Source organism: Thermobia domestica, chromosome 8 (assembly GCF_964235325.1).
Source record: "Thermobia domestica chromosome 8, izTheDome1.hap1.1, whole genome shotgun sequence".
Taxonomy (NCBI): Eukaryota; Metazoa; Arthropoda; class Insecta; order Zygentoma; family Lepismatidae; genus Thermobia; species Thermobia domestica.
In genome coordinates, this window is record NC_137461.1 from 24,074,478 (window position 1) to 24,093,206 (window position 18,729).

General features: G+C 38.0%; 1 protein-coding gene across 1 annotated transcript in view; it reads left to right on the forward strand.

Annotated features, from left to right (window-relative positions):
• Positions 1-610: 610 nt before the first annotated feature.
• LOC145692794 (tetratricopeptide repeat protein 28) overlaps positions 611-18,729 on the forward strand; it is a 257,632-nt gene continuing 239,513 nt past the window's right edge. The window contains exon 1 of the mRNA XM_081768274.1: positions 611-768. Within this exon, the coding sequence (XP_081624400.1) occupies positions 745-768 (24 nt within the window). The 5' untranslated portion in view covers positions 611-744. The remainder of the gene's footprint in view (positions 769-18,729) is intronic.

Below are 18,729 nucleotides of genomic sequence, written 5' to 3' on the forward strand. Positions count from 1 at the left end.
TAATGTATCATATTATATGCTAATTCAATTCAGTCCAAGTAGGACTGTTGTTAACCACTCTGCTAAGATTCGATTTTATACAACCTTCTCAGTCTCTTATTTACTTTTCCCAAATACCGAACAGGACCATGTACCCTGGACTATGTACAGAACTATGTACAGTATTTACAAAGAAAGAAAAACAAAGTCACACTCAATTGTTTTCATTGAGAGCGAATGAATTGAGATAGAAGAGGTGATGATTTGGCTATGAGATCTTTGTGGCTAGCGTGGGCGTGGTCTCGAGTTCGAATCTCGGTAGGGATATTTTCCTCAGATGCAATTGGAAACCCTAACAGTGGTTCGAATCTCAAACAATAGGTTCCATCTCATGTAACCCCAGTACTGAAAAGGGACATTAAACTCTAACGAACCATCCAACCTCTCTTTTATACATTTTTTTTCCCTGTTCCTGACCGGGACACCTGTTGCACTCAAGAAGTAGTAATTAAACTCTTCGGTGGCAACAGTGACAACAGGTCTTTGCTGCCGTTCCATCACCTGCTTGTACCCCCTCACAAATTCCTTGAGTAAGCCACGCGACGCAGGTGGGTGTTTCCCTCTATTGGAAGAGCCAAACAAGACATTCCAAGATGGAGGCAGCAGCGGAATGTGGTGAATCCTGTACGGTAATTTCGTGTTGCGGCTTCGTGGTTAGATCATGTTGAACCCTTCTTACACGTACAGAAGAACCACCGGGACAGCATGTCACAACGAGATATATCAGAGGTGAGTACTTCATATATTATATTTAGATTTATTTAACATATTAACTGTTGGTAACAAACACCAGCAATATTTACCTTCATCTCCAAGTACCCTTCAAGTCATCAAAAGCAGACATTCGAGACATCAAGCTGACTGACCGAACGAACTCTCTGGTATGTTTGGGGTCAAACCAAAGACCTCTTTCGGGCTGTAGTAAATTTTTTTTAACGCTGTACCATGATACTAAAAGATGTGCAAAGAGATTTTCTTCAATGTTGTGATGCTTCATGCGAGATACATCAAGAATTAAAAGCATAAAGGAAGATTTTGGGACATCTGCCTGTTCTTTTTCTCTTTTTTTTCCCTTTCGTAAATAGGGTAACTACTAGTTCATTTGTTTTAAATGTTTTAATATGATTCGGATCATATTCCTGCTAATTCCGAATTCAGCATTGATTGGATTGTTTTTGTAAGATAAACTCGGTTCGTGCTTGAATGTGTAATTTGTGTCTTAAAAATCATTAATTAGTGGCTATTTCGCGCATCCTATTGGGTGTTTTAATCGTGAATGATGATCTAGAAATTAGAATTTTAGGGCATCGGTGAAATATTCCATGTATTACGTCCTTGGATGTTTGTTCCTTGGTTTGTCATCGTGATGACCAAAAATTGTTACAGTTTATTTTCCTGTTGTTTTAGTGATTGAAACACATAACACCATGGCCTGCAGACATATTTCCATTCTCTGTTGTTTCTCGGCTGGACTTCACATAGGAGGCCCCAGGGTACTTACATATTACTTGGGGAACCAAGGTGGAGGGCGGTGAGACGGGACAACCGGGGGGCATGTGTGGTTGTTGTGTAGCTAGGAGAATGAACGTGCAGGGCTGCCGAGGTCTTCTTACCGAACCAAAACATTCGATGAAGATGAGAAAGAAGAAGAAAGATTTGGGAGATCGTGTTCCGTTCCTGCGTTGAAATTAATGACGTCCGAGAAGTTGGCCCCCCCCATTGAAGCACTAATGATCTCTTCTAGTGCAATCGTTAGTGCTTCGTTAGTGCTTCTTAGAAGACCAACTCCCAGCATTAGTGCTTCAATAGTTTGGACGCTAGAAGCAAAAAACTTTGGGGGGGGGGGCAACTTCACGTTAGCCCCCCCCAGAAAGCACTAACGATTAAACCTAGTGGAATCGTTAGTGCATCGTTAGTGCTTCCAGAAAACACGAATAGTTTCGTTAGTGCTTCACAATTAGTGTGGCTATAGCCAGTTATATGTCACGAAATTCCCATAAGGAATACATGGGGAATTTTTAATTGGCTCAAATTCCCAACAAATTCAAAAGCGCTAATGACCTCTTCTAGTGCAATCGTTAGTGCCTCGTTAGTGCTTCTTAGAAAACCAACTCCCAACATTAGTGCTTCAAGAGTTTGGACGCTAGAAGCAAAAACCTGTGGGGTGGGGCCAACTTCACGTTAGCCCCCCCCAGAAAGCACTAACGATTAAACGTAGTGGAATCGTTAGTGCATCGTTAGTGCTTCCAGAAAACACGAATAGTTTCGTTAGTGCTTCACAATTAGTGTGGCTATAGCCAGTTATATGTCACGAAATTCCCATAAGGAATACATGGGGAATTTTTAATTGGCTCAAATTCCCAACAAATTCAAAAGCGCTAATGACCTCTTCTAGTGCAATCGTTAGTGCTTCGTTAGTGCTTCTTAGAAAACCAACTCCCAACATTAGTGCTTCAAGAGTTTGGACGCTAGAAGCAAAAAAAAAACCTGTGGGGTGGGGCCAACTTCACGTTAGCCCCCCCAGAAAGCACTAACGATTAAACCTAGTGCAATCGTTAGTGCATCATTAGTGCTTCTAGAAAACACTAATGTTTTCGTTAGTGCTTTATTATTAGTGTAGATATGGCAAATTGTGTGTGACGAAAGTCACGTAAGATAAACATTGGGAATTTTTTATTGGGTCAAATTCCCACCAAATTCAAATGCGCTAACGATATCTTCTAGTGCAATCGTTAGTGCTTCTTAGAACACCAACTCCCAATATTAGTGCTTCAATAGTTTGGACGCTAGAAGCAAAAAAATTTAGGGGGCAACTTAACTTTAGCTCCCCCTCAGAAAGCGCTAACGATTAAACATAGTGCAATCGTTAGTGGATCGTTAGTGCTTCCAGAAAACACTAATGTTTTCGTTAGTGCTTCACTATTAATTTGGCTTTGGCGAATTACATGTCACGAAACGCCTGTAAGGAATACATGCGGAATTTTTCATTGGGACAAATTCCCGCCAAATTCTAAAACGCTAATGATATCTTTTAGTGCAATCGTTAGTGCTTTGTTAGTGCTTCTTAGAACACCAAGTCGAAACATTAGTGCTGCAATAGTTGGGACGCTAGAAGGAAAAAACTTTTGGGGTGCAACTTCACGTTAGCCCCCCAGGAAACACTAACGATTAAACCTAGTGCCATCGTTAGTGCTTCCAGAAAACACTAATGGTTTTGTTTTGCTTTACTATTAGTATAGATGTGCCCACTTATATATTACAAATATGTCCAAACTCACGAGGTCGGCGCTCACGAGTTCAAAACTTACGCTAACTCGACCTCAACCTCACGAAGTGAGCGTGAGATAAGACTGGTGATGTGAGCGTGAGGTTGAGTGAGCTCTGGGTGACACGGGTGAGGTGAGCGTGAGGTCAGACTGGTGATGTGAGCGTGAGGTCAGACTGATGATGCGAACGTGAGGTTGAGTGAGCGTGAGGTCAGGCTGTTGATGTGAGCGTGAGGTCGAAATGAGTTTGTGAGTTCAGGTCGAAATTAATTTTTTGAGCGTGAGCTTGAGTGAGGTTAGGTCAAAGTGGTCACCTCTTTTTACGAAACTCCCATAAACACATGGGGAATATTTCACTGGGACTAATTCCCGACAAACTCAAAAGAGCTAATGATATCTTTAATACAATCTGTAGTGCTTCGTTAGTGCTTCCTACAGTAGTGACTCTTAGCACTAGTGCTGCAATAGTTTGGTCTCTAAAAGCAAAAAAAAAAAAAAAAAAAAAAATCAAGGACAAACGTGAAGTTAGTCCTTTTTTTTTACTCCTAGCATCCAAACTAATGAAGCATTAATGTTCAGATTTCGTGCTCTAAGAAGTATTAACGATTGCACTAGAAGAGATCATTAGTGCTTTTGAATTTAGCGGAAGTTTAACTCAACGAAAAATTCCCAATGTTTTTCTTACGTGAGTTTCGTCACTAATAATGAAGCACTAACGAGACTATTAGTGTTTTCTAGTACCACCAACAATGTATTATCAATTGCACTAGGTTTGATTGTTAGTGCTTCCTGGGGGGCTAACTTCACGTTTGTCTATGAAACTTTTTTGCTTTTAGTGACCAACTATTGCAGCACTAGTGTTAAGAGTCACTGCTCTAGGAAACACTAACGAAGCACTAAAGATTGTACTAAAGATATCATTAGCTCTTTTGAGTTTGTCGGGAATTAGTCCCAGTGAAATATTCCCCATGTGTTTATGGGAGTTTCGTAAACAGAGGTGACCACTTTGACCTAACCTCACTCAAGCTCACGCTCAAAAAATTAATTTCGACCTGAACTCACAAACTCATTTCGACCTAATGCTCACACAACGTTACGCTCACATCACCAGCCTGACCTCACGCTCAAATAACCAGCCTGACCTCACGCTCACTCAACCTCACGTTCGCATCATCAGTCTGACCTCACGCTCACATCACCAGTCTGACCTCACGCTCACCTCACCCGTCTCACCTAGAGCTTACTCAACCTCACGCTCACATCACCAGCCTTATCTCACGCTCCCTTCGTGAGGTTGAGGTCGAGTTAGCGTAAGTTTCGAACTCGTGAGCGCCGACCTCGTGAGTTTGGACATCTTTGTGACATATAAGTGGGCACATCTACACTAATAGTAAAGCAAAACAAAACCATTAGTGTTTTCTGGAAGCACTAACGATGCACTAACGATTGCACCAGGTTTAATCGTTAGTGTTACCTGGGGGGCTAACGCGAAGTTGCACTCCAAAAGTTTTTTCCTTCTTGCGTCCCAACTATTGCAGCACTAATGTTTCGATTTGGTGTTCTAAGAAGCACTAACAAAGCACTAACGGTTGCACTAAAAGATATCATTAGCGTTTTAGAATTTGGCGGGAATTTGTCCCAATGAAAAATTCCGCATGTATTCCTTACAGGCGTTTCGTGACATGTAATTCGCCAAAGCCAAATTAATAGTGAAGCACTAACGAAAACATTAGTGTTTTCTGGAAGCACTAACGATCCACTAACGATTGCACTATGTTTAATCGTTAGTGCTTTCTGAGGGGGAGCTAAAGTTAAGTTGCCCCCTAAAATTTTTTGCTTCTAGCGTCCAAACTATTGAAGCACTAATATTGGGAGTTGGTGTTCTAAGAAGCACTAACGATTGCACTAGAAGATATCGTTAGCGCATTTGAATTTGGTGGGAATTTGACCCAATAAAAAATTCCCAATGTTTATCTTACGTAACTTTCGTCACACACAATTTGCCATATCTACACTAATAATGAAGCACTAACGAAAACATTAGTGTTATCTAGAAGCACTAATGATGCACTAACGATTGCACTAGGTTTAATCGTTAGTGCTTTCTAGGGGGGCTAACGTGAAGTTGGCCCCACCCCACAGGTTTTTTTTTGCTTCTAGCGTCCAAACTCTTGAAGCACTAATGTTGGGAGTTGGTTTTCTAAGAAGCACTAACGAAGCACTAACGATTGCACTAGAAGAGGTCATTAGCGCTTTTGAATTTGTTGGGAATTTGAGCCAATTAAAAATTCCCCATGTATTCCTTATGGGAATTTCGTGACATATAACTGGCTATAGCCACACTAATTGTGAAGCACTAACGAAACTATTCGTGTTTTCTGGAAGCACTAACGATGCACTAACGATTCCACTACGTTTAATCGTTAGTGCTTTCTGGGGGGGGCTAACGTGAAGTTGGCCCCCCCCAAAGTTTTTTGCTTCTAGCGTCCAAACTATTGAAGCACTAATGTTGGGAGTTGGTTTTCTAAGAAGCACTAACGATTGCACTAGAAGAGGTCATTAGCGCTTTTGAATTTGTTGGGAATTTGAGCCAATTAAAAATTCCCCATGTATTCCTTATGGGAATTTCGTGACATATAACTGGCTATAGCCACACTAATTGTGAAGCACTAACGAAACTATTCGTGTTTTCTGGAAGCACTAACGATGCACTAACGATTCCACTACGTTTAATCGTTAGTGCTTTCTGGGGGGGGCTAACGTGAAGTTGGCCCCCCCCAAAGTTTTTTGCTTCTAGCGTCCAAACTATTGAAGCACTAATGTTGGGAGTTGGTTTTCTAAGAAGCACTAACGAAGCACTAACGATTGCACTAGAAGAGGTCATTAGCGCTTTTGAATTTGTTGGGAATTTGAGCCAATTAAAAATTCCCCATGTATTCCTTATGGGAATTTCGTGACATATAACTGGCTATAGCCACACTAATTGTGAAGCACTAACGAAACTATTCGTGTTTTCTGGAAGCACTAACGATGCACTAACGATTCCACTACGTTTAATCGTTAGTGCTTTCTGGGGGGGGGCTAACGTGAAGTTGGCCCCCCCCAAAGTTTTTTGCTTCTAGCGTCCAAACTATTGAAGCACTAATGTTGGGAGTTGGTTTTCTAAGAGGCACTAACGAAGCACTAACGATTGCACTAGAAGAGATCATTAGTGCTTCAATGGGGGGGGCCAACTTCTCGGACGTAAATTAATGGGTCCGCCATGACTTTGTATTAATACAAGGCGACGATGAGGTTTAATGATTGACCTTCAATTTTTAGGGCTTCAACTATATGCTTGTCGCTCTTTTTTTATATTTTTTTTCTTTAAAAAAATCATTTGTCGTTAATGCTTTCGTAAAAAAAACTTCCAGAAGTTATCTGACAGAATCTGATTTAAAGAAACTTAACTGCCATAGTTCGACGGTACGCAACACATATTTGTATTTTTTAATAATTATTATAATTATATATAAAAAAGAAGACTTTTCTTTTGATTAGAAAACACTGTGTTATATTTGGTTAGGAACAAATGCATTTGATGTAGAAAGGACATATTCAAGTATATATATCGTTTTAAAACTGCACTAGGTCTTCCAAGTAGGAGAGTAGCTACAACGCATTCTTTCTGTGTGCGTGGTCCTGGGTTCGATCTTCAGTTGGAAGCACGTGAGATTTGGATGAACTCCAGACTTACTTTCTTATAATAGCCTTTGGTACTGAAAAGATGTCACACATTGATACAACAAACCGACAAAATATATTTTATAAATTGAGAAGGTCAAGAAAAGGAATAGCAAGTGTAGCTGGGCTGTTACTGTTCTCAGAAAGTCCTGAGTCCGTATCCTATGCCCGGCTCTCGTAACCGTTTCGGATATAGTATACGTAAGACCGTCTGAGTTCCAGAAGGAGCTGGACGCTCATACATTTAGGGATTACTCATTGAGTATCTACGAACTTAGAAAGGGGGTAACAAACCCACTTTCATTTACTTATCCACTGATACGAAAATAAAAAAAGAACGTACCTATTTGCCCTTGTACTTTATATGCTATAGCGCATTACATTATATGCAACAAGGATTTTGGTCTGCATCACGATATAAATTTTAAAAATATTTAACATTTTTCGAATCGAAATCAACAAAATTTATTCTAGAAAGTAAAAATAGAATGTTAAGCACATATAATGAAGACAGCGCAGTGATTTAATTTGGTAACGTATAAATATATAATATGAAGTATCCGCGTGCACGGAAGACAGGGGGTTCTCATGTATACTATTACCACAGTTTCTTTTAAAGAGTTTTTGCTCAGTTTTATCAAACAAATACTGGGAGGATACGTTAAAACTTAAATGGACTGAAACCGACTTTCTTCTAACGCTTCATTGTTAATTTGTTGTCTTTGTAAATAGCATCGCAGGTGTATCGGAAGCGGTAACTTTTGCTGTTAAACCTTGTTTTGTCTGAATCAGGGCTAAAAAGTGCAAGGGAACGCGGGCAGACTGTATTCCCCCACTTACAAAAAGTGTGTACGGCGTCCCCCCAGTTCCTAAAAATATAATGGGCAAAGATGGGCAGGGGGACGGTGTGACGTCGTACCGCTGCATACCGTTCCTCTACCTTTTCAGATCCACTTTTACCCCTGTTCTGAATATTCTACCGAAGTCAGGTTCTAATGCACGCTAGTGGAGCCACTAAGTAGAGGAGTAGCAGGAGTAAAGTAGCCAGTTCTATTTATTTGCGGTTTAAAAGAGTTAGAAACTAAGCTACCAGAGGAAACGACGTACGCAAGAACTGAATGATTAAAGCCTCATTATACAGACATTAACTTGAGCATGTATATTAAGAATTCTTTGGCAGCCTATTAAGCTATCTGACTTTTTATAGTGTGTAGAAACAAGATCCTGGGCAGAAGTCTTGTTAATAAATATTGTAGTTAAATGCAACTAAATTTAAAAAGATGGGATTAAATCCCCGGAAATTTATAGTCCGTACTGGGTGCTTCAATTATATAGTTAGAAACTTGTAGGCGCGAATTGTATTACGAACAAAGTTACCAGTGTACCCTGAGTTTCAAATTCATAAGATGAAATAGCGTTTATGATACTCGATCGTATTTTACAATGGATAAAGTGCCATTTGGACATGTACGGTCATCCTCTCCCGTGATAATCTTGGGTACGAGGTAGAAAACATGTAATCAGTTATTAACAGTTCCTTTTAATTGATTGCTATACCCTGTACATTATTTTCAGTTCTAATATATTTCGTTTAGAATTTGTAACTGTACTTAGAAACGGGAGACCCGAGTTCGATTCCCAAGGGGAGCTCATGTGGTTTAGATCCCACATTAGGTTTTAGGTATACGGCTCATATAGTTTCACTGCTAACAGGGATGCTCAACTCAAATCAAATTGAATAAAATGTACTTAGAAACAGGGTGCGAAATCATTTGAAAATGGTGGGGGGAAGAAGTTCAGCGATCCACACTAATGCTTCGTGGAGCCACCAAAAAATTGAAATATTAATGGATTATTATTATTATTATTATTATTATTATTATTATTATTATTATTATTATTATTATTATTAATAATAATAATAATAATAATAATAATAATAATAATAATAATAATAATAATAATAATAATAAATGTTTAAACTAGTCGTCATTGTTATTTAAAAATACTTTAATGTTATTTATTCATTTAACCAAAATTGGTACACTTATCTACTGCAGTTCGGTGCGTATGGTCCAGGGTTAGACTCCCGTGGGAGCACATTCCTCTTGTGTTTACCATCATATTGAAGACTGCATTCACGAAAATAGCGGTATGAGATCTAGAAGTAAGAAATAATAGCTCCTGAGAACTGTTGTGCTAACCAAGCATTAGATCTGCTAAGTTGAAATGCTCCACCTGGCCTGCCATAGATCCCTATGAGCTGTAGAGTCAGAGTATAGTTTTTATTATTATTATTTACGAAATTCTCGTTTCTTCGCTAAGTATGTAGTGGTTCAGTTTGGTTGTTCAGATATCCGGTCACCTTTGTAAATCTAAATGATACCTACTATGTATCTATATTGTATTATTAGCAAGAATATATTATTATAAATAACATATGATTTCAATACAAATACTTGATAGACAACAAAAAGCCGTGTTGCCTCAGTGGTAGAGCGCTCACCTCAGGCGCGTGGGATCATGAGCAGCAGTAATAGCATCCCGTAATTTTAAAGGAAATCCACTGAGTTTAATTATCAATAAAGATTGCAAGGTACTCGCCAACATACGGTTTCTTTCGGAACTTTTAATATGAACAACACTGAATCCACGTTCACAGGCAGCAGTTGATAATGGCACAGAACGAACTTTCTACGTAAAGGGTTTAATAACTTGAAAATCATTCACCGACTTAGAACTTGACTTGTACTCTCCCCATTCTGACACTGTAGAACCCACGCTTGGTCTAGTGGCTAGCACGCTTGACTTCGGTTATCGTGGTCCCTGGTTCGAATCCCGGTGGGGTACAGTTGAACGACCAAAGTGGTTCGGATTCCATTATAATCAGTAGGTCCACGTCTCCTTTAGCCTAGCAGGCATAACTGTGGGACGTTAAACTAAATCAAACCAAATCATTCTGACACTGCAGTATCAAGATTCAATCCAAACAATTGAGCTGCTTTATATACGTCTACCTTACCGTATAAACCACTCATGCTATTACGATCTTTATTTTCAAACACTGAAAAGCACTTTAGCACATCATTAGAAGGAAACGTTCTTTCCACTTCGTCTACTAAACCCTGAATTACCTGCCCTCTTATTTGATCAAACTCACTATCATCACTCCCTGTATCAGATGCTTGTCTGCAGTGCACTAAATACTTGCAAACACTTTGGTAGACATCATCTTTCATACGCATTTCTCTCAGAGCATGGATCGTGGGTTCCATTTTTTCTCTATTTCATTGTACGAAACTGCTTCCTTTTGCATCGATTTACTAATATTAGACAGAATGGATGTATTATCTAGAAGAAAACCGAGCAATAGAATGTTCTTTTTTCCCCGTTTTTTTTTTGTAAATACCACTGAGTTTAAAACTGTCTGTTGAAATGGCATTATTTTCATACTCCAAGAGTAGGAATTGCATTATACAAGAAAAATATGTAAAGGCTGCCAATAATGCATCCTCATTTGAAATCCAACGCATGTAAAACAACCGTTTAATTTTCAGCAGTCCTGCGGCATCTGTGACTTTCGCGATACTTTTAAGTTTTGCAGCTGTAGATGACTTATTCAACACCTTGTAAAGTTCGCCTAACAAACGTTCAAAGTTGTGAACAGCATTCACAACACCAACAACTCTTTCAGAAACAAGATCCATTCGATATGCCATGCAGTGTACACTAATTAGGCACGGGTTGACATTTCTTCTAATTTGAGCAGCAACACCTTCGTTCCTCCCAGTAAACACTACATACCCGTCCGAACTATATCCAACAAGTTTCTCTTTAAGATTAAAAATATATATGCCATCTTCGGAAAATGCTTAAATAATTTTCTCTTCAAGGGATTTTGCATCGGCATTTTCTACAGGTACTAATTTATAAAAACGACAACAAGGTTTATTTTCTTCGTCCATATATGTTACATATAACAGCAAGTGCTTATCCGCAAACCTGTTTGTAGATTCGTCCACTGAAATTAAAAAAACAATCTGTTTGTTTGAGAAATTTTACCAATTTTGAATGCAAATGGTACGCTAGAGAATAATGGTCTTCATCTCGTCAACAACCGAACAACCAAAAAAGTTAAACACCTGATCATTTTACAAATAAATTACGTTTTTTAAAACAGCATGCCTTTAAAATTATTGTTTGTCTGAAAATTTTCATTATAGACCTACTTATATTTTCCTATTAAGGTGTCCCCCCTTACAGATTTTGGTGAGGGGGAAACGCAAGTGTAAAATTTTTGGTGGGGGGAAATCCGTTGCGTGTTACTTGCCACGGTGTTACTTGCCACTATTGGAATTTCGTGTTACTTGCCACGGTTACCTTATCGCATATTTATCTATCTATGACAACGTGTCCATTGCCACGCATCTGCATCTAGATTTGTCCTTGAGGGGGTGGGATTAATTTAACTGTGTTGTTTTATCTCAATCTAGTTTCTTATAACAGCGAAACACACTTCCTTCCACAATTTCTTCTTTATATATATATTTCTTCTTTAATGCTGGGCGTTTCTCTATTTCCTGAAGTAATTTTTCATAGTCTTTATCACTAATTAAAGACATGCTAGTCACTAATCAAAGAATGTATTAGTTTCCATTGCGAACACTTCTTTTCACGCGCTACACACGGAACGAACTGTTACGTGAAAAAAATTGTAGAAAACATTTATTTTTTACCTTTCTACTTGGAGATATCTCGGCAACTTTTCTGTTGCCGTCGCCTCAGTGAGCGGACTCCCATAAGATTCAATGCATTTTTAGATGTTGCGCAACTGTTTCGTCGCCGAGCTGTTGCCCTGCTGTCACCCTGCTTAGCAACACCTCGGCAACTTTTCTGTCACCGTCGTCTCAGTGAGCGGACTCCCATAAGACTCAATGCATTTAGCAACAAGATAGCTGTCCGACAAAATGTTGCCAGTGAGCGGTAGGCCTAAGGCAACAGCTTGGCGACGAAACAGTTGGGCAACATCTGCGGCGACGGCGACAGAAAAGTTGCCGAGGTACATCCAAGCAGAGAGATAAAAAAAATAGATGTTTTCTACAAGCTTTTTCACATAACAGTTCGCTCCGTGTGTAGAGTATGAAAAGAAGTGTTCGCAATGGAAGCTAATACATGTATGTCTTTAATTAGTGGTAAAGACAATGAAAAATTGAGGAAATAGAGAAACACCCAGCGTTATATAAAAAGAAAAGTTTGCAAGAATATTCAGATATAAATTGAGAGAAGATATTGTGGGAGAAAGTGTGTTTCGCTATTGTAAGAAACTGGAATGAGCTTCCCAGCCAAGAAAAAAATAACACAGGTATTTACACAGGAGTCTATTACATTTTGCAATGAAAATGAAATGAAACCTTGGAGTTTTGTACCACGGTTATGCCGGGTAGGCTAAAGGAGACGGCGATGATGAGAATGAATGAAATGGCAAGATGAAGAAAGTGGGAGGAAATGGGAAAACCCATCTACACGGTGTTTGTCCACCACAAACCCCACTTATAATCATTATGACGTGCGACACGCAAGTGACAAGGTTCTTATTGGAACCACCTAGGAGTGTTGATTGAATGTGATGTAATATATAAATCATTGCGTTTCTTCCATGCTTTCAGGCGGCAAAATGAGCGCTCGAATTACTAAAGAACTTCAATTGTTTGTGTGGATTTGCAAGAATACTCCTTTCATCAGAATCTTGTTTTGTTTCTTCTATTTCGTGCGAGTTTTGTGAGTTTTGTGACACGCATAAATGTAACAAGGCAGGTGCGTCATATAGGGGGGACAGGGAGTGGCATTTCCCCCCCCCCCCCCGCTGAGTTTGAGATTTATATAGATTTTATGAACAGAATAGTAGCAAATCAGTGAAAAACGCGAAATTTTACTTATTTCAAGGGATCTTACCCCCCCCCCAAGCCAAATTTGAAATGACGCTTCTGTAACAAGGTTCCTATTTCTTAAATCAGAAATTTGCTTTATTTCTTGCGTTTCAGGTGATTGCCTTGCTTTGAAAATTGCTTGGGAAATTACTCCCACCCCCTCAAGATCAAATCTAGATGCAGGTGCGTGGCAACGGACACGCTGTCATAGACAGATAAATATGCGATAAGGTAACCGTGGCAAGTAACACGAAATTCCAATAGTGGCAAGTAACACCGTGGCAAGTAACACGCAAACGGGAAATCCCTCCCGTCCCCCCCGGGATTTCGCACCCTGCTTAGAAACTGTATAAAAATTAAACTTTTTTTTTAAAAAAAATATACATTAATTTTATTAGACTCTTTTGGGAATATTAAAATACCCATAGAATTCCAGTATGTGTATCTAGAACATCTTAGAAATGCATTTATAGCTGTTACATGTTAATAATTCTAAGTGTAGTTGTAAAATGTTCTACGATTTAAAGTTCGTCTTGAGACATATTTGAATAGAATTAAAGCAGATAAAATTCTGTAACTCCTGACATGAAGCTGATCGGCAATACAGCGAAGTTTGCGGGTTGCATATTGCGAAGGAACCAATGCAGCGCTTATTGCTTTCATTCCCCCCCAAAAAAGTTCAGAGTGCAGAAAATTTAACAATTTGTAATTAATAGTTTAATTTTATCAATTTTCTGTGTAATTTTCAAAAATAGATTTCTTTGAATTAGGCATAATCGATTTAATTGTCTAAAAAATATATTACACGTTCAATATAGGATTAATCCTAATTACATTTTTTAAAAAGAGGAAAATTTTATAACTTTATTTCCAAAAAAAAATTCTGCATTATTACCGAACTGTATGTTACATACAAAATACTTAAATTTTGTAATATACTGAACACAGTATCCTATTTATTCGTGTTAGCAAATATTTATAACTAACTACACACTTAAAACGTAAGGATTTTCGATAATGATTCAATCGAAGGTTCACAAATTGCATATGTACGTATATTGTATCCTTTTTTTCTCAGCTAACCCTGAAATTTCACGGTAGGTTCTGACTCCTCCACTTGCTTTTATCCGTAATAATTCCGATATATAACTTAATGTGCGAACGTGAAATAAAAGCAAGGATAGGAATGGCGAAAGAAGCCTTTAGGAGGAAGAAAAATCTGTTTTGTGGGACCTTGAATAAAGAGTTGAGAAAAAGACTCATAAAATGCTTCGTGTGGAGTGTTGTACTGTATGGGGCGGAAACGTGGACATTACGTAAAGGTGATGAAAATCGACTGGAAGCCTTCGAAATGTGGGTGTGGAGAAGAATGGAAAGAATTAGTTGGGTCGAGCGGAAAACGAATGAGAGAGTGTTAGAAATGGTGGGTGAGAAAAGAACACTTTTAGATATTATTAGGAAGAGGAAGAGAAACTGGTTGGGACATTGCCTAAGAAGAGATTGTATCATGAGGGACGTGCTAGAGGGTATGGTGACGGGAAAGAGAGGGAGGGGGCGAAGGAGACTACAATTAATGGATGATATTAAAACAGAAAGATCATACGCGAAGACGAAAAGGTTAGCGGAGGACCGTGGAGCATGGAAGCTTCTCAGCTGCGGCAAGTGACCTGCCAATAAAGGCAGAATAACTATGATGATGACTAGATATAGCTCAAAGGCCATTCTATACTGGATATCTAACAATAACAATAGAAAAAAATTGGGAAGGCCAGGGCCTGTGTAGTAGTTTCCATATCGGCATTTGCCTGCACGACTGAGGGAAAACCCTGGAAAACCTGTCAGGTTGGTTAGCAGCAGGAATCGAACCCACCACCTCCAGAATACGAAGCCAACGCTCTGCCACTTGAGCTAATTCCTCTCGTGCATTTTTTCTTAATTTCAACTAGAAGTTATTAGAATCCTTTCGCGTTATGAGAGGTCCGTGAAGTGTGTGATATAACAATATGTTAAAGTATATTTCTGATTGCAGTATGACTTGCGTATCATTAAATGTTGAAAAATGCTTTTCATTATGTTCATACAATCACTTTTTATCTGTTTATAGCTTTTATACTATGAATCATGTGACACTAAATATATATTTGAGATCTAAAACTTTTACATAGTTACCTATCTGAATATGAAGGTAACTATGTAACCCACGACCACCATACTGGAATAACTGTTGTAACTCATCTTCAATACATTGTTCTAAGCTTATTGTTAAGTATTCTGCCTTTCAGCAGGTCCTGGGGTAATGTTTTTTCCACTTTTCTCGATCTTCAGCTTCCTCTTTTATATCTCAATAATTTCTTCTATTTTTCAAATCTTCGATCAGTTGTGTTCGTCTTCCTGTTCCTCGTTTTCCTTCCATCTTTCCTTCTATGCTGCTATGAAGGAAGACAATTTCTTCGTAAGATGTGTCCAGTCGAATTGGTTTTCCTACGAGGATGGTGGCTAAAAGTGTCTTCTTCTCTCCTATCGTTTTAAAATATCTTAATTTGTTAGTCTCTCTCTCTCTTTCTCCATTTTATCTTCTCTATTTTCCTCCAACACCACATTTCAAAGCTGTCTAAATATTTCATCTCTAACTTTCATAATGCCCAAGTCTGTGAATATTGTCAGCCTATGCGCTTCTGGGCCCGTACTCTCTATGCTGAATACCCTCGTCATGTGCTCCAGCTCCAGCACTCCCCAGGGCAGTGTTTCATCCAGACATGTGAGGGAGAAATGCACCTCCCAAGTTCTAGAACTCCCTCCAGATATTTCGAAGGTAAAAGTATGGCGTTGCCCACGAGTGAGACGAGACGAGAAATAAGTTTATTTAGTCTAGTCTCGATTATCAAATAATTCATTCTTATCACGTCTCAATTTTGGGAAATATATATATATATATATATATATATATATATATATATATATATATATATATATATATATATATATATATATATATATATATATATATATATATATATATATATATATATATATTTGTCTCGTTTCGTAAATTTAAGGACAAAATTTATGCCGTGATATTTTTATTAATTTAATCTAGAAGCTACCAGAATCCTTCCACGTCACGAGAGGTGCACGAAGGGTGTGATATAATAACATTCAAACCATATTTATTATTGGACTATTTGTGTAATGGCATGCATATCTTCAAACGTTGGTAAACATTCTTCATTGCATTAGTGTAACCATTTTATCAAGTTATAGTTTTTTTTTTATGTGATTAATCATTTAACACTAAAGCTGTTTGAGATTTAAGAATTGGGTGTATTAGTGATGTCCACGAAACTCGGGAAATCTCGTTTCGTCTCGAAAACGATACGAAAATTGTAGTGTTTCTTATCTCGTCTCATATTAAAAAAAAAGAGTACTTCTCGTCTGTTAGTCAACACTATGTAGATGGTGAATATGATCTCCCACTAGAACTTGAGAATCTCCCCAGAGTCAAGGAGACTTGAGGGTCATCGTAGCTTCCATTAATATAGCTTATCAGCACCATTATGTAAGACATAAACGTGTAGTTTAATATGGAATCCTAGTCATACATACTTCCAGCGGGGTTCAAACTCGGAAATACGCATTTAAGAAGAATCTACTGAATATGTGCAAGCATAATGACTATTCGCTAACAGAACACGAGTTTTTTAAGTCATTAGAAAACAAATTTTTTGATGCATAATACGGTTAAAGTGAGAAAGTTCTAATAGAATGTGAGTTTAAAGGCATTGGAAGCCGATAAAAATAAAATTAATGTTTATGTTTCTAAACACGAACTGTGAGCTGGGATATTTTCAGTCTGAACGTTTTTGTGTGGTATTAAGACTTGTTATCGGCAATGAATTTTAAAACACTGGGTTTCTCGAAGTAAAAGAGTAGATAGATCACAGGATTGTGTGTTCTTGTCTCAAAATAGATAAATGTTAAAACTATTGAGATTGCAAATTCCTTTAACGAAACAGAACTAAATAAAATTGTACTTTTTCAGGTTTAAAGTTTACATAACACGAAGTAGAATCAAATTGAGGATTACATACCTCATAAAACTAATAAATTGTTTATTTAAGGCTCAAGACCGTTATGTACTGGAAACATTGAAATGGCAAGTGGATGGAAGTCTAGTAAGGCCTATATTTAAATGTAGTACACTAGCATTTATCCTGTGATATTTCATTGATGCTAGAACACTTTACTGCAGTCCAAGACATCGCGGCGCACTTCTTTGATGTTTTTATTATAAATAATAATATAACAGTGAAATCAATTAGTTTTTATATAATGACTTTATACAGTGGAACCTGGATAATTCGAACTTCTGTAATTCGAAAACTTTTTTATTTCGAATTTTTTTTCTCTTGGTCCCTAGAATTTTATATACAAACAATGCTAAAAAAAATATGGTTAATTAGAATTATAATCTGGATAATTCGAAGTTTTTGCCGTGTAAATTTAAAATATCATCGCCGATGTTTTGAACTCGAATCAAGATGACGAGATCGCATCTGGAGATGAGTGTTGACGAGACCAAACCCGAACAATCAGTTTTGAGTGCGGCCGAGGCAGCGAAGCACATCACGCAACTCAGACGGTTTTTGGAAAGCAAAAATGAAGTAAGTGATGAACTATTCCGTTCCTTGAATTTGTTAAATTCGTTTGTAATGACCGAGAGACTAAATTCTAGGAAACAAGCAAAGATCTCAGCATTTTTTGAAAAAATGTCGATTTTTTTGAGTCTCATGACAATTATTTGTCTATTAATACAGTAATATTCTTTTCTGTTTTTATGATTTTTTCAATGTTCATGCATAATACAGTGCTAGTGTATGTACGTACGTATTACAGTACAGTATTTTACTTCATATTGTATTAACCTATGTTTTTTCTAGTTTTACAATGAGTGTATGGTACTTAAAACACTTATTACTGTATTAGCTCCAATAATGGTCTTTATGTTAAAACCTGAAGTTTGATTGTTTATTTCAACCATTTACAAAAACTTTTCTAATTAGAATTTTTGGATAATTCGAATTTTTCTACTGGTCTCTTGAGGTTCGAATTATCCAGGTTCCACTGTATAACACTGAGCATTATTGCTGCCGCCGGAGGAGTTAACTGATACAGTCTGTTATTAAATTCTTCATGACTTTTAAATTCTAAAATTTCACACACCTTAGGGGATTTTGTGACACCAGTTTGTCGCGACACATCGGTTGAGAACCATTGGGTTAAACCATATAACAATCTCAGTCAGATGACAGACTGCGAAATTCGAACTCAGTCTTTTCCGATTACGAAGCAAGAAGTAGATCCATTGGCGCCCGAAGAAAATTTTCTAGGGGGGCATCTCCATGGTTGCTATGTTACGTCTGGTATTTAATATACGTGGTTTGCTATATTACGTATATATGTTCGTGAGACAGGGAGCGCCCGAGCCGCCCTCTGCCTCTCCCTCCCCCCTTCGGGCGCCCGCGAGTAGACCTATAACTATTTGTACAGTACATGCGAGTTATATATGACGTGATCTCGAGAGTTTACTGTGCGACCAGGGGTTCAAACCTGTAAGCAGGCACATAGTAAGCACGTGGGTTGCTATCCAGTTGACTAATCGGAAGCCCTGGTGTGTATCTTTTTCAGAAAGTAAACATCAGGATAAAATTCTTTTCAAGTGCTAGAAACAAATAATGTAAGAACAAACACACAAAATAATGTATTTATTATGTTGT